Source organism: Nelumbo lutea, chromosome 1, assembly GCF_056320005.1.
Source record: "Nelumbo lutea isolate HS-2025 chromosome 1, American lotus-T2T, whole genome shotgun sequence".
Lineage (NCBI taxonomy): Eukaryota > Viridiplantae > Streptophyta > Magnoliopsida > Proteales > Nelumbonaceae > Nelumbo > Nelumbo lutea.
This window is the reverse complement of record NC_142684.1, coordinates 156,468,628-156,487,966: the sequence shown is the minus strand read 5'-3', so window position 1 is coordinate 156,487,966 and position 19,339 is coordinate 156,468,628. Positions and strand designations below refer to the sequence as shown.

Below are 19,339 nucleotides of genomic sequence, written 5' to 3'. Positions count from 1 at the left end.
CGGCAGCTCCCCGGTGGCGTAACCGAGATCCTGTTGTACAAGGTCTCTCTCTCTCTCTCTCTCTCTGTCCTTCGCTGAGGGGTGGATGATCTTTTGTTGTTGCGAAACTTGCGAGATGTTGATTGGGCTCCGTGATTCCTTTTAGGATCATGAGAAGTACTTTTTCTTTATTCCTCCTTTTTGAGCTTCTGTCTTGCTCTCCCCATCAAAGTTAAATCGTTTTTTTCTTACAGGAATTGATTCTTGTTCTTTTTTATGCTTTCTGCAGCTTTTTGAAGTTATTTTTTGAGTTGGGTTTTGCTTTTATGGTCAAATCTAGTGGCTAATTGTTTTGATTTGGTTGATCATGTGTCTTTTTAGGTAGTGATTTCTGCTTTTCTTAGTGATTTTCGAGTTAGTTTCTACTTTTGGGTGTGAATCTAGTCATTTTTGCAGCGTTTATTTCGTTTCTTCTCTGCGTTTTATAGTAATTGCAACTTTTATCAATGGGGTCTTGTGTTATGTAAAGATAGTTTTTGTTTTTTGTAATTTTCCTTTGAGGCTTCCGGTGTTGATTTTGGTGCAGCTAACGTCAGTTTCGATGAATGTAGGTGATTTGGTTTATTAATTTAGTGTTTTAGCCATCAATGTTGCCCTTTCATGTAAATTTGCAGTATTTTTACTTGCAAAAAGAGAAAAATGGTTGTAGTTTCCAGTTGCCTCTTTGTTTCTGGCTTATTTCAGTGATTGGGGATGATTTCTTCCTTTACTTTCACGTTTCTCCCCCACAATTCTATCTTCCTACCTTCCATTTGTTCCTAAAGTGTTCTTGTGATTCGGATTTCCCTTCTTAATTCATTTTTATGATGACTTCTCAATATTTAGATATTTATTTGTAATTTTCTTTCCGGTTATTGGTGGGTAGACCTCAATTAGGACCTGAATTAAAGTTTATTTACCTGGAAAAATTATTGAGGCGTCAAGCATTTCCTGGTAAGCCTTGGGCTTTTAGATGATGTTGCAGGAATTCGAGATTTTATTTGATCAGTTGATCTTCTAATTCTCTCCTTTGTATTGCACGTTTCTCATCTAAAATTAAGGGTTTAACTATAAAACATGCGCTTTGCCTTGTTTTGGTTTATTCTTGCATTTTCTTTTATTCAAAATTCAGTTTTACTAATTTCTGGACTTCAATCTACTATTCAGTTCTTATTTTCAGCTATCTATTTTATTTCCTTTTCTATTTTTCTGGCCTAGTTTTTATAGCTGGGCTAAGGCTGCAGATGGAGCTCTTTTTGTGTTTATTTGTGTTTTCTTTTTGGCATAATGCTTGAATAGCAGACTTGGTTGACATGCGTTAGCTTCTTTTTCATTTTTTTATTTGTTGTTTTCTACCAGACGTCTGCAGTACATATTAGAAATGGGATTGATTTCTGCTATATTTTCCTTTTCAGGCACTGAAATGCATATGAACGGGATGCAGCAGAGAAGAGCTCACGATCTTGATAAGCCATTTCCAGGATGCATGGGAAGGATGGTGAACCTCTTTGATTTAAGCACTGGCGTGGCTGGAAACAGACTGCTTACAGAGAAACCACATCGAGATTGTAATTTTCTTTACATGCATTTCTTTCCTTTTCCCCATGACGTGATGTTCCTGCCGGTGAAAGAAGCTTTAAAATATCAATTTGCTCATTTCTGTTTCCAGTTACCAAATTGGCTTTTTCTTGGGGGAAGGGACCTGTTTATCACAATTTCTCCTGTGAAGTTTTTATTGTCATAACTGATGGAGAGCATCTTAGTAAATTATGGTGCAATCATGTAGTAGAAACAAGACTCAAGTTCAATATTGATTACAACATTTGCTCCGTCTTTTTTATCAGTGACCAATAAAAGTCCACTTCAATGCATACTCTTGTGCTGTCCCACTTTGCAATTTGACAGGTTTATTGGATAAAATTACATATTTCAGCAAGCTATTAGACAGAATTTGACATGTGCTTCCAAGTTCCTTTATTTTTTTTTTTCTCTTAGATGTCACATGTATGCACATATTATAGTTTCAACTTTGACATATATATTGAATGATTAAATGGCTGAAAGTGAGTAATCATATATCAATCTACCGGTCTATATAACTGATGCTTTTATAGTTACTGTCTTTCTGATGTAGAGGTTAGTAACTGTTCCTTTTTTACAGAAACATAAATCTTTGTTGGCTTGAATGTGAATTTGTCTTTTATTTTCTGATATATGAAATCATATAATTTTGTGAAAAACCTATGAGCCTATCAGAATAAGTTGTAAGAACCAGAGAAAATAAAAACAAATTGACTGATCACTTAGGATTCTGAAAATTACATTGACACTCCATTTAAGTCAATTATCATTCTTTGATTCTCCCTACATCATTCATCATTGGTATGTTTTTAATGAGATTGTTGATATTAGAATCTTACTTGCTGGCATCTGCTAGTGGATGTTGATATAGATCTGATTGATGATCAGGTTCTTTTCTTCCTAGAAGTCAATCAGAAAAGTCAGATCCCATCAGAGACCAGATGGACAACAAACCAGTAAGCTTTTTGAGACCTCATAATCATAATAATGTCAGAAAATAGATCAGTTCAATGCATGTTGTTCTTAGGGTACTGAAGATCAGTCAGTAGTCATCTGACCGTAGTAGTCCAAAACGATATCCTGACTCCAAATACATTCTGTTTGGGGACATGCAGATAGGATATGAGTTGAGGAGGGCTTATTCAAGCAAGAAATCAAGTGGAACACCCATGAAGATGCTCATAGCCCGGGAAATGTCAAAAGAAACAGAGTCTAAACAAAAGCCACCTGGTGTAGTTGCCAAGTTGATGGGGCTTGAAGCACTGCCAGGACACCATCCAGATTCAACAGGACAGAGAATCCAGCAAAAAGGTTGTTTACTGAATTCTTTTACTGAACCCGAGGTAATATTTAGATATCAGCATCAAGAAAGTGACATCTCAGACAGGGAAATGCAATGTGAGATTCATCCAGTTCTGGAGCATAAAGAGTACAAAGATGTATATGAAGTTTGGCAGCAATCACCGAAAGGTAACCACATTAAAGATAAATCTCCACAGAAGGGAAGACAAAATGAAAATCTGAATGAGAAAAAGATGGCTTTTGTACGTCAGAAATTCACTGAAGCAAAACGCCTTGTCACAGATGAAAAACTACGCCAGTCTAAGGAATTCCAAGATGCATTGGAAGTTCTGAATTCCAATACGGAGTTATTCCTTGAGTTTCTGCAAGAACCAAATCCACTATTTTCACAGCATTTGTTTGAACTACGATCTATTCCCCCACCTACTCAGACAAAGCGCATTACAGTATTGAAACCTTCTAAGAATTTGGAAAATAACAGATTTTCCGAACTAGAGAAGAAGAGTGAAAAACAGATAAAGAAACAAACACAAGTGTTTGAAGAAAATGGGTGGGACAAAGAGAAGCCTTGCTGGAGTCCTGTGTACACAAAACAGAAGGTTGATATTTCTGCTCAACCAACACGGATAGTGGTCTTAAAGCCTAGTCCCGGGAATAACCATGACATTAAAGCCATTGTTTCTTCCCCTCCCTCTTCACCAAAGTTGCCACATAATCATGATTTCTGTAATGAAACAGAAGATAACGAGGCAATTGGATCAAGAGAAGTGGCAAAGCAGATCACACAGAAGATGCGGGAAAATTTGAACACTCATCAGAGAGATGACACTTTACTATCCTCTGTGTTTGCCAATGGATATACTGGGGATGAAAGTTCATTCAATAGGTCAGAAAATGAGTACGTGGAAGAGGGAAACATCAGTGATTCAGAAGTCATGACACCAACCCTAAGACATTCATGGGACTACAATAGGTTTGGTAGTCCTTATTCATCCTCTTCTTTTAGCCGGTTATCCTATTCTCCAGAGTCATCAGTTTGCAGGGAAGCAAAGAAGCGACTTTCAGAAAGGTGGTCCATGATGGCATCTAATGGAATTAGTCAAGAACAAAGACAAGTCCAGAGAAAGTCAAGTACATTAGGTGAGATGCTTTCTCTTTCTGATGCAAAGAAGCCTGCAAAATCTGATGAAGAAGGTCCTGATGTGGGCTTGAGCGTCATTAGTAGCAGATCCTGTGGCGATGAACAAGATCTTATGGCACCACCATCATGCTTGTCAAGTGCCAGGGATAAGGATGAAGGTGGGGAGGTATCTCCAAGGAATCTACTAAGGTCAAGATCTGTTCCTGTTTCCTCTACAGTTTTTGGGACAAGGTTGAATGTTGAAGTTCCAGAACCTGATGTTGGCAAGCCAGTTGTTCCCAAGGAGTCAAAGCCAAAAGGCGGGAAGTCAACATTCAAAGGGAAAGTTTCAAGTTTGTTCTCAAGGAATAAGAAATCAAGCAAAGAAAAATCTAATGCATCACCCTTGGCTGGCTTCCAAGGTGACTCTCAGTCTACCCCTGCTGAAATTGCGGGGATTGCAAAACAGCATTCTTCAGAAAGAAGTGATGATGCTCCTCAATGTGTTACTAGTAGTAGCTTTGAAGGTGGGGTGTCATCAAGCTGTACTTCTTCACCAGCTTCCATATGTTTAGGAACAAAACATGGCACTTTCGTAGACGAGGTATGCCAGATTGCCACTATTTGTTTTAAGACGTTTTTTTTAATTGTTTTCAGGTTACAATATATGTTCCTTGATACTTAGGTTCCATTTGTTTCACCATTAAAAGAATGCAGAGAATTTTCAGTATGAAATGTATCAATTTTATTTCTGCTCTATTTCATGGATGAAAGGAAGCTTTTTGGCACTTCAAATTGAAACAAATGCAGCCTCAAGGATCTTTCTGTCTTTCACATTTTAGTTGGCATATAGTTTGGAGGAACTTAGACTATTGCTAATTGCATTCCTCTGTGCAGAAGTTTGATTTGTTCCTTTATGCATCCCAATGTTTTATGCATCTCTGGATTTCAGATCCATATGAATTTTCTTAATTAAGGATAACTTTTCAACTCTGTAGGCAATATCTATAGCAAACCAGGACCAACCAAGCCCCATTTCAGTCTTGGAAGCACCATTTGATGATGATGTTAATACAGCTTCACAACCCTCTGGAAACATAAAGTCAGATCAACAGGGTAAGTACTTGAGACCCTACCAAGCTGATCCTTTATTCTTGAATCTATCTAACTAGTGTGTTCCCTCCAGCAGGTTTATCTGTGCACCATCACTCACTTAGATCAAACTTAATTGACAAATCTCCACCAATAGGATCCATAGCACGGACACTGTCATGGGATGATCCTTGTTTAATAGCAGCCAGACCAAATTCATTGCACTTATCTAGGTTTGCCACTGAAGCAGAAGAAGAACAGGAAAGGTTCTTGTTTGTCCAGGTGCTACTCTCAACTGCAGGCCTGGATTACGAGGAGCAATCTGATGTGATCTTTTCCAGATGGCATTCAGAAGAGAGCCCATTGGACCCATCATTGATTGAAAAATATCTCGGCCTGAAGGATGACAAGGAACAATTACATGAAGCAAAGCGCAGACAGTGGAGATCAAACCGGAGACTGCTATTTGATTGTGTCAATGCAGCCCTGATGGATATCACAGGATATTCATCAAAAGCAAATCCATGGGTGAAGGTATCTAGCACTGTTCAAAGTAAGATTTTGGTAGATTCTGTAGTGACTCTGGACAAAGTCTGGAGCTGTGTGAAGGAGTGGTATAGTAACAGTGAGGGAAGGTGTTATTCAGATGAAAGTGGGGACAGAAGCAGTCTGGTGGTGGAGAGGATGGTGAGAAAGGAGGTGGCTGGAAAGGGGTGGGAGGATCTTATGAGGTTGGAAATAGATACTTTAGGGAAGCAAATAGAAGGAGAGATTCTGCAGCAGCTTGTGGAGGATGCTATTGTTGAATTGACAGGTGTATTGTGTTGAAGCTTGTACTTTATTTTCTTTTTTTCTCTATTATTTATGTAGTGTGATTGCTATTTAAAATCATGATAACCTCACCAACCTCAATTTCTTTAAATGCCACAAATTCTCATGTGTGTATTGATTAAATATTTGGTTTTCCCAGCAAGTATATAAATATCTATATTTACAATGACATTAAGGCTGTTTCCTTCCATGTCTTTTATCTATGGCCTGCTGCTGAACTGCCTTTGTCTTCTTTTAGGGACCCCTTGTTGTCTCTAGTATGTGCTTCTGGAAACTTAAATTACTGTAACTAGGCTCTACTGAGCCTTATCTCAATCCTCACAGTAATTCCCTATTCATCAAATTTGGAAGTTCCACAAAAGATGCCCCACTTGATCTGTATCTGAAAAGGATTTGCTTGCCCAATCTGTACGTCTACAATTGTCACATGAGCATCACAGGAACTTCACTTTCATGTCGGTGGGGGTACCATCCTTTTCATTCAGTTCCTCTTGTGTGGTTCCCAATTCGTCCATTCTACCAAACTAATCAGAAAGGGAAGTAGACATTTATCAAAAAAAAAAAAAACAGAAAAGGAAGTTGAATGATTTGGCCAAGGAAGCTAGCTTATCAGTTTGATAATGGTGAAGATTTTAGGAGGATCAAACAATTCTTTTCCTTTTGAAGTAAGAAGATGGAGATTTTAACACGACTCATTAAACACATGGCTCATTCCATCTTGAATCCAAGAGCCCGAGTCCTGGCGCTATTTTCTCTTCTTTTTTTTTTTTTTTTTAAAGACTGACTGGGCTATGATAACACACAGTTAGATTCTAGGCTATATTATTCTCACAGTCCACTGTCCACCCACCATAGTGAATTCTCAGTACTTGACTGTTGAAAGTCATGTGGCAAAACATTATTGCCTGCCAAAAACAGCTGTTTTGGGGGCTATAATCGCCAAGTGGGTTCTGATTAGTCTGATAACTGCCCGTAAGAAAAGCTTAGACAACCTTATTAATATGCAACTGAATCTGATCAGGGATACTGATCTCTGAAATGGGTCTTTAATATAAGAAGAATAGAAGAAAGAGGGCACGTTAGTCTTCTTCTTAACATGTGGAAATGTTGTGGCTAGCAGAGACAATCAACGAGATAAAAGTTAAGTGTGAGACATTGGATCAGGCGCCTTGTTTATTGGACAGTGTTTTAGTGCTTAATTAACTCAGGATCAGTCTGATACTCAGCCCTAATAGAAAAAATAAAAAAAGATAAAAAAAAAAAAGGATGAAGGCATCAATAAGAACAAGAAGTCAGTAATTTAATAGTTCTGCGAAGTTTCTCGGACTGGTGGACTGGTAAGCATGAAAACACAGGTTTGAGTTTGAAACCAGTCATTCATATGAAAAATAAAGGCTCAGTTTGGAAATAGCGTAAATACAAATTTGTAGAGTGCAAAACATTGTATTTTGTATGTATTTGGACTCTTTTCAAACTGAGCCAAAATGTCAAGTTAGGACTGTATCCAATTTAGGCTGCATTTGGCATTTCTTATTTTAAGGACTAATCTCCCTTTTGCCAGTTAAAAACTCAGTGTTCATGGGGGCATTTTAACTGCAAAAAAAAGAGATAAGTCCTTAGAATAAGGAGTGCCAAATGCAGCTTTATTCCTCCCAAGACCCCAGATAGCTGGGGCATTCCCTACGAACCTACCTATTCTGCTACATAGGTGGATCTTGTGACGATCTTGACCATCCATTAGATAAGGGACCCAATAGGGATGCAAATTGAGTACCTGATTTGAAGAATTATCACTGCATTGCACTCAAGTAAGGGTGAGCATTCAGTTTTATTTGGTTAATTGAATTTTCAATTTAGAAAACCAAATAATCAGAACACTTAAAAACCAAAATTGAAAATTTCAGTTTTGTTTTTTGGTTTTAAGTTTTTAATTGAATAATGCTCACCCCTACACCCAAGATAATAAAATTCAGCTAATTTTTTTATCTGTTAATGGAATTTTCAATTCTAAAAATGAAAACCAAATTTTGAAATACTCAAAAACTAAATTAACTGAACCAAAAAAAAAGAAAAACTGAAACTAAAAATTTTGGTTTTAACTAAATAATACTCGCCCCAAAGCCCAAGCTTTTAAGGGTAAACTTATTCAAATTTTAACAAATTCTCAACCCAAACTCGCCCAAGTTGCACCACACAGTCAACCCCACATTCATATATCAGTTATATGTCCCACCTTGTATTATTTCATGTACATAACAATGTGAATGTGCCTTTCTCAAAAATAAAAGATATTAAACACTGTGGCGTTATCCAATTTTATGTGTCATTACCTTAATTCTTTTGACCAAAATGTAGACCACTATTTTGTGATTGGACCTTCAATGTTGTGCCTGTCACTATGGGTCTAATGTGTGTCAATGGCTTCCTACCTACCAAACAGCTTTGGTCTCCCAATCTTGGCATGGAGATTTTTTCTACTTTGTCATAGTCTGGTGAAACTGGATCATGTTTGGGCTAAATAAACAGCACTTTGATATTATTAAGGCTCAGTTTGGAAGGAATACAAATAGAAACTACGTAGTTTTGCACTCTACATATCCTTCCAAACTGAGCCTAATGCATTTTGAGGCTTTTAACATTTTTCTTTCATTTTTATTAAATTTTCTTTAGCCATCTAATGCATTCAACAAATACATGAGCATAATAATAATAATATCATCATACACATGGCAAAATTGTTTCAGACCTATAAATGACCTAAATATTCTTTTGCTGCCCTTTAATTTATAAGGGCAAATTTCAGTGTACAATATTGAATCGAGAGTGGAGAATATCACTAGATATTTCAAATTAACATAATACGATGAAAAATTGGCCAGATTCATGCTATTAAAAAGTTTGGAGTGAAAATTTCAGCATATTTTATATGTAAATATAGGTAGAAATTATTTGTATATATAAAAAATAAGTAAAAATTTTCTATATACTTGCCTTGTCTTCACATCTAAGGGTGTCAATAGGCTGGTTTTGGAATGGACCCCAAAATCAATTTGGACAGACTTGATGGAGAAAAAAGACATAGTGGATTGGACCTATCCGGCCCAAAATATTTATTAGATTGGACTGGACCTGGTCCATCCATAATAAATTTATATTGGATTTGGTTGGACTAAGTCAATATCTGATCTATTGATATAAGATAAGAATATAGGTGTCAATGGACCAAGTTTGAGTTGAAACCAATCTAAATTAAAATGAATTTGAACAAATTGAATGGTCCAAACATTGAATTGGACCCATCCAAAATAGTCCAAATTATTTATTGGATTGGATTGGACATGATCCATTTGTAATGGACTCATATTGGACTAGATCGGATTGGACCAAATCCAGTCTAATCGACACCTCTACTCGCATCCAGACGAACATGCAAAAAAATTAATTTATATTCACATGTATGGTATATTTTTAAGAAGTAGTCGATCAGAAACCATTTTTTCATCATTTATTTGTTCACAAATTCTGTGATATAAAAACACATTTTCATTGCTAATACTCCAAAATGAACCTCGAGCTATAAATATTGCACCGTGATCTTTACAATATTACATCTAATGTATGGTAAAACCAATCTGCAACTATGCTCTCCAGTGGGGGTACAACGTTTAGTTGCTCAAGGTGAAACATTTATAGCTCAAGATGCATTTCATATTACCAATATCATAATATATATATATATATATATGCTTTTTTATATATATACCATAGAACGGCTCTTATTTTGTTCAACAAATTTTTAAAAATTAAAAAATTCTAAAAATAACAAAACACCATGTAGTCAGTGTTTTTTGTAACCAATATAAATCCAGGGTCCAGACATTAAGAAGAAGAAAACAAAAGAATGACACTGGATGTGACCATCTCGTTGCATATTCTCCTCTCAAATGCATTTGTGCTCCGCTTTCTTCATGCAATCGCTCCGTAATGTGGTAACTGACTAACCGGTAATCAATTATGCAAAGAATTTTGATTCAATGGTGTGGGCCCCTCACTCTTAGGGATACCAAGTTGCCAACGGGTTGTGGTCGGGTTTAGCGTGGATTAATTTCAACTCAAACCCTGAAAAGCTGGCCCGACCTGGACACAAGTTGTTTCCACATCTTTACCCATATAGCACCACCACCGTATGATAAGAGCCTCATCCTCATGAATGATAAAGAGATATTCTTTATGTGCAACTGCAATATCTTATGGGTAGAGATGTGGATAATATATCAGAACCCCTCTAACACACCTAGTCTCTTTCTACGATGAAGATCAAACCCCACCAATCCAACGGTCAAAAATTGATCCTTACTAACTCGATTCTTGGAAACAAAAGTAAATTCATTAAAGACTCGATTCGTGGAAACAAAAAGTAAATTCATTAAAGACCAATTTCATGCCAGACTGCCATTAATAGGTCTGCGTCATTTATTCTAATCAGTTGATTTATTCCAGGAAAAGACGATAATGCGCCTATTTTTCGAATAAATTCTGATCAAGTCATGACATCTAAGCATGCATAATCCAATTGAGTTCTAACTGCTTCAATCTCTATCACTCGTTCACCTTCACATTCCTGATGGAAAGAGGGCACGGACATGTACAAACAGAATTGGGATCTGCTCTTCACATAGAGCGCCTTGCAATAACCTCACAGGCTTGGGAACATCTCCCGCAATTAATAACAGCTTAGTATGAGAGATGTGCATTGGAGATGTTTCCAATGCAGGGTGAGATGTTCCTGTTAGGTCGGTGTAAAACGCCATGTGCGAAGAACAGATCCGATTGTCTACAAAAGAACTTTATCAGCACCAACTTTAGTTGTCACTTCTCACTTGTCAGGGAGGGTTTTTTGAAGCAATGGCTTACATTATTCTCACAAAGAAAATTCTCTATGAATACTATTAAATGAAGCAAGGCACAAGGTTTTTAAAAAATTAAAACAGGCACTCTATTTGATACCGAGTTTCTTTGCACCACACCCATAACCACTCGTGCCCAAGGTTTTTAAAACCTGACCAGCCATGGAATTAATATGGGGACCAGTTCCTGGTCCAATCAAAGTCAAAAAACATTGTTTGGATTGATAGTTTGATTTGATTGATAAGTCTATGGATCATTGACTAAATCAACAGGTTTTGGCTAAAAAGTGATCTTAAGATGAAACATAATTGGCCACGTGACTGGTTCCTGGGTTTTTCCGTCTTAAAAACCATGCTTGTGCATTTTCGATAAACTTCATATTGGTGCCTTAGTCATTTGCTTCGACAATACATCTCATCAGCATGTGTTGCATAAATTTCATGGGTTGGGAGTAGTGCTCCATATTCATATCAATGGACTATTTTCTTTATTTACTTCAAATTTCTTGCTGCATTCCTCAACAATTCTATATGTTGTATTTGTTTATGTTTTTTGGTTATAGAATGGGATATTACCGACTATCCAATTGGCATCTTGCTATATCTATATTTACATTTAAAGTTGATTAATTAATGAGAAAATTCTTTATCAGTATCCTGAATTTTGGCTCAAGTGATAATTTGGTCCCCAAGCTTTAAAATACGATAATCTAGTACCCAAACTTTCGAAATGCGACAATCTAGTACCTACCATTAATGAACTATTAGTTATGTATATCACATGACCTCATGTGCGATTTAAGACTTTTGAAAATGTCAAAATACCCTTGGAAATAAAACACACTGTTCATCATCTTCTTCCTCAAGAAGATGAAACAGAGCCCAAGTTCTTTGTCACAAACACTTGCAACGACTTTGCCTTTCTCGCAAAGTCATTGCAAGTCTTTGCCAAGAACAAAAAATTCTAGGTTTTATACAACTTATTTTTGTTTTCTTTTAATTTAACACAGTAACATTTTATTCCTACAGGTAAAAGAGAGGAGAAGAACTGGAAGCTTTGTCTTGATACTTGAGAGAGAAAGAGAGTGAGAGATCAGTGATGGTGGCTGGAGACTTTTCTCCTTTTTCGCTTTTCGGATAAGATAATTACAATAGTTAAAGGAAAACTTTTCCCCTAGAAATTGCTTTGGTTTTGGTCCGAAGATGATGAAATATTTAGAGGAGAACAAAGACAAAAGTGTTATCGCATGGATGAAAAAATTGACGGTTGGTTCTAATTTCAGCGGAATGTTGATAAAGAAAATTAGATGACACTTAAAGGGCATTTATGTTTTTTCACATGCCACTTAACGACAGGTACTAGATTGTCACATTTCAAAATTGGATTATCGCATTTTAAAGTTTGGGGACCAAATTATCACTTGAACCAAAGTACAAAGTACTGATCGGGAATTTCCCCTCCCTTAATTATATTTATACTAGAATTTGAATTGAATTGCATTTATTCAATTTAAATTGAAACCAATAAATTTAGGGTAAAATATAAAAACCTCCCCTAAAGTTTCTGACAATCATAAAAATCTCCCCTTTAGTTTCACTTTAACAAAATCCTCCATTGAAATTTTAAAAAATTCAACAAAAGTCTCCCTTTCATCACTAGTTCAGATGAAAAATGTTAGACCAGTGCATCAATTTTTTCCAAATACTCATTTTACCCTAACAAAATCGACAACAACACACTCGAAACCGCTACCATATTTTCATTCTACTCGAATAATGCAACTCTTCTTGATGGCGACCGAAACATTAACCCTCTGCTCTTAGTTGGGGTCACTGATGCACACAATATCACGCGCATCCTAGCAAAGTACCCCAAATTCTCCATCTTCAATCAATACTTAGCTGTCACTCAACTCATCGTAGAGATCAACCAACGCAAGACCATCGCGGTCTGCGTAGTCTAGAATGGTGGTATGTTAGACCTCCTGTCCAAGCACCTCTCCCTTTACACCATCAAATTATCAAAAACGTCCAATCCCTTCATGTTCTCCTCGATTATTTTTAAGTCACGGGTCGGGTTGGGTCAGTTTACTGATGTTTTTCCAACTAACCCAACTTGGTCGGGTTACCTGAAATTGAAACCAAAATCAACCATGTGTTAAGCAAAACCGACCTGATCGGTTTGAGTCGGTTTGGGTCAGTTTCGACTCTACTTAGTGGTGACTTAGTTGTTGTTCAAGTATTCATTTCTGGCTCTACATTCCCAAAGGAAACCAGCATTTCCTTAATGTTTTGTGGCTCATCCATGGATCCAGTTGTGGAGGGAGCAAAGTTTGAGAGACAACTTAGTTAAGTAGGTTGTAGTTAGGATAGAGACAACTTAGTTAAGTAGGAACTAAGTAGGTTATAACTACTAACTAGGAACTAACTACTAAGTCGGTTCGGTTCGGGTCGGTTTCGGTTTTCACACATGAAAACCGAAACCAAACCGAATCATCAGTTTATGATTTTTTATAACCCGAAACCGACTGGTGCTGAAGAAAACCCGACCGACTCGGGTTGGGTCGGTCCGGGTTGGTCGGTTTGGGTCTTCTTATGAACAGTCCTAAGTATTTTGGTGCACAGAAGTAGCATCAAATGACAAATGTTATGGTCTTGACTGCCACCATGTTCCAAGCCACTGGCTCCACCTCCGATGCTTCTAGCTTCGTCAACATCACTAATCTCAAAGGCAGTAAGGTCGGCTTTAGATCCGAATCCAACCACGACAAGGTCATGGCATCTACTAAAGACGAAGCCCCCACTCCAGTACCCAGCCAGCTAAACCTCACATCTCTAATGTCAAAGCAAGGTTGTAAGGTTTTCACGGATATAGTAGTGGCTTCCGAAGCTGAGCAGACATTTGACAACAACATTGAAGGAGGGTTAAAGGTGTTCTGCCCCACTGACCAGGTGTTTAAGGACTTCATGCCCAAATACAAGAACCTAACAATGGATGGGAAGAATTTGTTGTTGTTGTATCACAGAATTCCTGTTTATCATTCCATGGAAATGTTGAGGTCGAACAACGGAGTTGTGAACACGTTAGCAATAGATGGTGCCAATAAGTATGATTCCACAATTCGAAATGATGCACGAGTTGGTAAAATTGGAGAAGATCGTGACAACCAAGATAATGAGGATGTTCCTAAATCAGCATCCTCTAGCAATTTGCACGATTGACAAAGTGTTGTTACCCAAAGAGTTATTCGAAGCTTCGCCAATGCTAGCTCCAACACCGGCGCCTATGGTTGCTAAGTCTCCCAAGGCACCGAAGCATGTGTCACCACCAATACCAGAGTCCACATCTCAGAATGGTGAACTATCTGATCAAACCATGGCTGGTGACAAAAGCATTGTTAGATTTAACGGTGAGAGATGGACAGTAGCAGTTTTGGATGTGTTGCTGCCGATTTGACTAGGGTAAAATGGGTATTTGGAAAATCTAGGGGAGGATTTTGTGATGGAAGGGAGGTTTTTGTTGAATTCTTTAAAAATTCAGGGGAGGATTTTGTTAAAATGAAACTAAAGGGGAGGTTTTTATAATTGTCGGAAACTTTAGAGAATTTTACGCATAAATTTAACTTAAAATGATAAAAATATTAGATAATTTATAAAATAATATAAACAGGTTTTGATATTGTATATCAGGCAGGATTATATTTATATTCAATCCAATCATATAAATTGATTGAAGTCAAAACAACCTTAGGGCCTCTTTGAGAGGGGCTGAGCTGAAAATTTAGCCATTCAAAGAGGTTGAACCAGACGGTGTTTAAAATGACTAAAGAACAGCTGATTTGGGTTCTCCAGATTTTTCATCATATATAGCTTACAAGTTACAATACAGGCTGTTCATGTAGGGCTCACCTCAAAAAGCCAAAAACAAAAGTGTTGCACTTCAGCCCTCCCAAACGGGCACTTAACCGGATTGGTTCGAATTCGGTCAAATGGATATGGTTTGCAGCCTAACCGGGAACAGACTGAGCCCACCAGACACATGCATTTACTGTTACTAACTCTGGCACCAAAGAACTCTTCATGCTTAAATGTTTTTCACCGTAAAAGCGCAGAAGTAAATGCTCCCGAGTGCTCTGACTCCATCTTGTCCGTGTTCTTCATGACTTTGAACTGAAGTATTTAATTAGGGAGCGTCTCTCTCTCTCTCTCTCTCTCTCTCTCTCTCTCTCTAATTTCCTCTGACTCACTAATGGAGTGTATGTAAAACTGAAATGACCAAACAGCCCGTTCAAGATTCTTTAGACTAACAACAATAAATATCACAATGATGAAACTTGCCATTCTAAAGCATTAATTGTTCTCAAAATTAACCTTGTCCAAAGAAAAATAGAAAATTGAGAGAAACATGTAACTATGTAAGAGTTAAGATTTTAGAAGAAAAACTACTTAAATTGGTAAAATATTCTTACAAATTAAAATTTGGAGTTTTATTAGAAATTAGCGGAACGGAATTCTAAAGGCAGGGACAAGGTGATAGAATCCTTGTCACAGAACAATGTTCAGGGGTTTAAGTGTCATTACCTCCAAGTAAGGTTCTAAATATTGATATAGGCCGATATGCCCTCGGCCTGTGTGTCGGTGATTTTTTAATATCTTATTTATTTATTTTTTTTAAATCAGTTCAAAGAGCCAATTTAAGGCCCAGTTACCCTGTAGGGATGACGTATCGGGAAACTATCAACACAATACATATCGGCCGATACAGGTTGATGCTTTGAACCTTGCCTCCAAGTACAAAGTGGCTATTTATAATTTAATAATTTACTCCTTACTCTTTTTGTGATTTGTCATGCCACTGTTCCTAGAGAAATATTAGCCGGGAGATAGAGAGAATTTTAGTATAAACTGTGAAACCAAGTTTATTTAATTTTTATTTTTTAGATCATATGTGACTACTTTTATAAATAGGCCGGCCGGCTATATGGGGTTTTGGGAGCCTTCATCACTTTCATGGATAAAATTGCCGAGCCCTCATTCTCAGACTTTACATTGAGAAATGGGTATCAAGGATATGGAGCCAAAGTATTAGCACTAAGGCTTTGTTTGTTTTTAGTGCAAATCTGGATAGGGTGCAAATTTTGCACTAGTTTGGCATCAATTTGTTTATAACTATTATTTGCACATCATCATCATCCCTACCTTATCTCTACTATATGGGATCGGCTACATGAATCATATTTTGTTAATCTTAAAGTCATATCCACTGCTACATTATTAGTGCTTAAATTATTTCTTATTACTTCTATCCATGTCCTTTTTGGTCTACTCCAAGCTCTTCTAGCCCCTTTAATGTGTAACAAATCATGACTTCTAACCGGTCCAGTTGGTGGTCTTTTATGTGGTTCAAATTTTATATCTAAAAAGTTAATGCAAAATTTGCACCACCTTCCTCTTACTTTGATTCTCTCTCATATAAAGTGAAGATCACATCATTTTAATTCCTATTCCAACTACTTGTGGTGGACTACATGAATCTTAATTTTCCATTCCTTTCTATTCAATGTCATATCCATGTTAAAGTTATGAATTCTTAAATCATTTCTTACTACTTCCATCCATATTCTTCTTGATATTGAACTATCTTACATTGTTCCTACCTCCATTCTCTTTCATATATAGCGAGGATCATTATCATTTTACTTCTCATAAATAAATAAGACAAAATCATCAAAAGGAGAAAGCAAAGTAACTTGGAGCAAAACAAAAAGAAGGAAAAAAATGACAAAATAGAATCTGAAGCAAAAGGAAAGTAGGAAATTAGAATTTATGTTCATTCGCAGTCCCCTGAATTTGCACTAGTGCAAATGAAGCCTAAGGACCAAAAATAAAAAATAAAACCTTAAAATTTATTTCTTTTCTACCTGAAATGGATGAGCATTTTACACCCAAATTGCAATTCAATGCACCAATAATTATACCATTAATAAGATAAAACGAAACTACAGAAAGAGAATTTTAGGTTACATAAGATATCAATTACAAAATGTTTGTTTGCTTTTTAATCACTATTACACTTAATAATAAAATATTCCAAACTAACAGTTGCAATTAAAGGCCTCCAATGCAAACTATAGACCACAAGACTAATATCCAAAGTCACCATAAAAGGTTTAACACATTACTTTCTTCATATGGTGAAGTTTAGCCTTATAACGTAGCCCTTCTTGTCCAACTTGGCTTGGGCTCATCGATTTTGGTTTAGGCTGTAACTTGGCGGGCTTACATTGACCATTTGCTAAATTGGAATGACTTGACCCAAGGGCCCGGCCCAATACTGTATGAAGTCTTCAAATAAGCTAACCAACTTGCACCCAGCCTAGTGGTTCTGGCTCAGGCTGGCGGGTGGCCTATCAAAGTTGACGGGTTCGAAAAGCTCAATATCGAAATGTCAAACTTTTGTTAGCCTAAAGTTAAGTTAGTTCAGCCGACTTTGTCATTGTGAATGGAGGGTTCATTAAGTGCAAATTATAAAGCCTATATATAACCATGGAACAGCTCTTATTACCTCAAAAAGAAAGAAGAAAAAAAAAACATGGAACAGCTTAGTTCAACTTGACCCACAGATTTAAAGGAAAAGAAATCAATAAGGATATGTCTGGTTTCATAAAAAATAAGAAAGAAACAGAATGTTGAGGGGAAAGTTTGATTTTTATGATTCCTTAGCTCTACAGATAAAAAACATGCTCTGCTGTATTTGCGCTGTTCATGGATCCTTAAGCTCAAGTTGGAAAATTTATAAATATAAATATATAAAATAATACAAAATACAAGATTTTTCACTCAACATATATTTGCACTCCTTCCCAATTGAACTTTGGGAAAAGTACAATTATACAAATATAAATATGTATACAAGGTTTTATACTTTATATATCAGTGTTCTCAAATTGTCGTTGACTCGGCTGGTTGAATTGCTCGAATTGTTACCTGATCAAGATTCTAGGTCCGGTTAAGTAAAACCCAAAAAAAGGTCAAAATTCATTGAATTGGTTAAAACCGTCAGATCTAGACAGTTGAACTATTGACCCAGTCGACCTAGTGATCTAGTTGCGAGTTGCATATTAATTGTGTATGCAAACTTTGGGAGGCCATGACTTTGCACTCCAATGTCTGATTGAGGTGATTTTTTTTTTTATTTTGGGAGTAACTTTTCGAGATCTATGTATCCATAGGCACCTTGCCCCACTATTTTTGCAAAAAAAAAAAAACTTTTTTTGGCCTCAAGTCACAATTTTTAATATTTTTACAAATAAAAAATTAAATATATATCATATCTAAAACATAATTATACATTATTTGTTGATATTAATATATATTTGTGCATACACACATATATACTTAAAATATATAGACACTGACATGGCATGGTCTGACCTGTTCTTTCCAGAGGCAAAAATGGTTCAGCCTCTGAATCGATTTTTAAAACAATGGTACATATTTATATTTGTAGTCCCAAACTGAGCCTTAAAAAGACTTTTTCTACTGAAATTCTCTCTTATTTTCTGAAAATTTTTAAAAGCCAACTAATAATATCAATAATAATAATGTTATTATTATTATTATTATTATTATTATTATTATTATTATTATTATTATTATTATTATAAAGATAATGCAAAAAAATGAGTGAATTATCAAAAGAGAAAACCTATAATCCCAGAAAGGTATGACACCACGAGAGCTTTGATCAGTCACCTGATTGGCTACCTACCACTTTAACCACTTTTATGATACTTTTATGATATTGATTGATTAGTTATGAGTTTATAATTGGGGAAAATGCATTTAAAGAATAAATAAATGAATTCTGAGGTGATTGAACTCTAAAAGGCTTTTATTTTTTAGTATTATGTCTTATCAAAACCATTCATGTGCATTTGTGGTGGATTTTTTAGGGGTGTTCCATCTTATGGTTGGTTTTGCTCTTTAAATTTTAAAACAAAAACAACTATCAAATCAGAAAAAAAAAAAAAACAATATAATGTTGATGTTACCGTTGTTGTCAACCATGCTGTCAAATACCTCCTCACTCTTCTATATTTGAATTGGACTGAATTGTCCATGTTCCTATATTCCCACATCAAAATTTGCAATCTTAATTTGATGAATTATCAACATACAATTATCTAACATAGGACCCCATGAGTCATATTTCAATTCTGTTCAATGTCACTTGTATGGTTAAGTTCACATGAATAGGGGGTCTGAAATCAAAACGGCCCATTCCAATTCCAATTGTTTGACTGGGCAGAATCGGATTTTATTTCCATTCCTGGTGGAATGACAATGACCATTATCTCCCCCCCCCCCCCCTCCATTGGGAATGAAATCTCATTCCAGTTTATTTCAATTCCCATTCTGAAATCTGAATACTGTTTAGGCCAAAGAGACTGAAAATGAACCATTCCGACTACCACTAAATCAAAAA

General features: G+C 36.3%; 1 protein-coding gene and 1 pseudogene across 1 annotated transcript; both read left to right on the top strand.

Annotated features, from left to right (window-relative positions):
- The first annotated feature begins 557 nt into the window (after positions 1–557).
- On the top strand, positions 558–6,115 carry LOC148878582 (uncharacterized). Its single transcript, XM_088956911.1, has 6 exons — positions 558–586; positions 1,434–1,586; positions 2,488–2,555; positions 2,715–4,625; positions 5,020–5,137; positions 5,208–6,115. The coding sequence occupies exons 2-6, from the start codon at positions 1,442–1,444 to the stop codon at positions 5,939–5,941; spliced, it is 2,976 nt and encodes a 991-aa protein (XP_088813037.1). The 5' UTR covers positions 558–586; positions 1,434–1,441; the 3' UTR covers positions 5,942–6,115.
- Positions 6,116–12,098: 5,983 nt separating this feature from the next.
- LOC148878581 (fasciclin-like arabinogalactan protein 2 pseudogene) lies at positions 12,099–14,308 on the top strand (annotated as a pseudogene).
- The last annotated feature ends 5,031 nt before the right edge of the window (positions 14,309–19,339 follow it).

Excerpts from the sequence above, each read along its gene's own strand:
- LOC148878582 (XM_088956911.1), top strand. The coding sequence starts at position 1,442 with ATGCATATGAACGGGATGCAGCAGAGAAGAGCTCACGATCTTGATAAG. Across the intron at positions 2,556-2,714 it reads ACCAGATGGACAACAAACCA|ATAGGATATGAGTTGAGGAG; the intron begins GTAAGCTTTTTG and ends GGGGACATGCAG. Across the intron at positions 4,626-5,019 it reads ATGGCACTTTCGTAGACGAG|GCAATATCTATAGCAAACCA; the intron begins GTATGCCAGATT and ends TCAACTCTGTAG.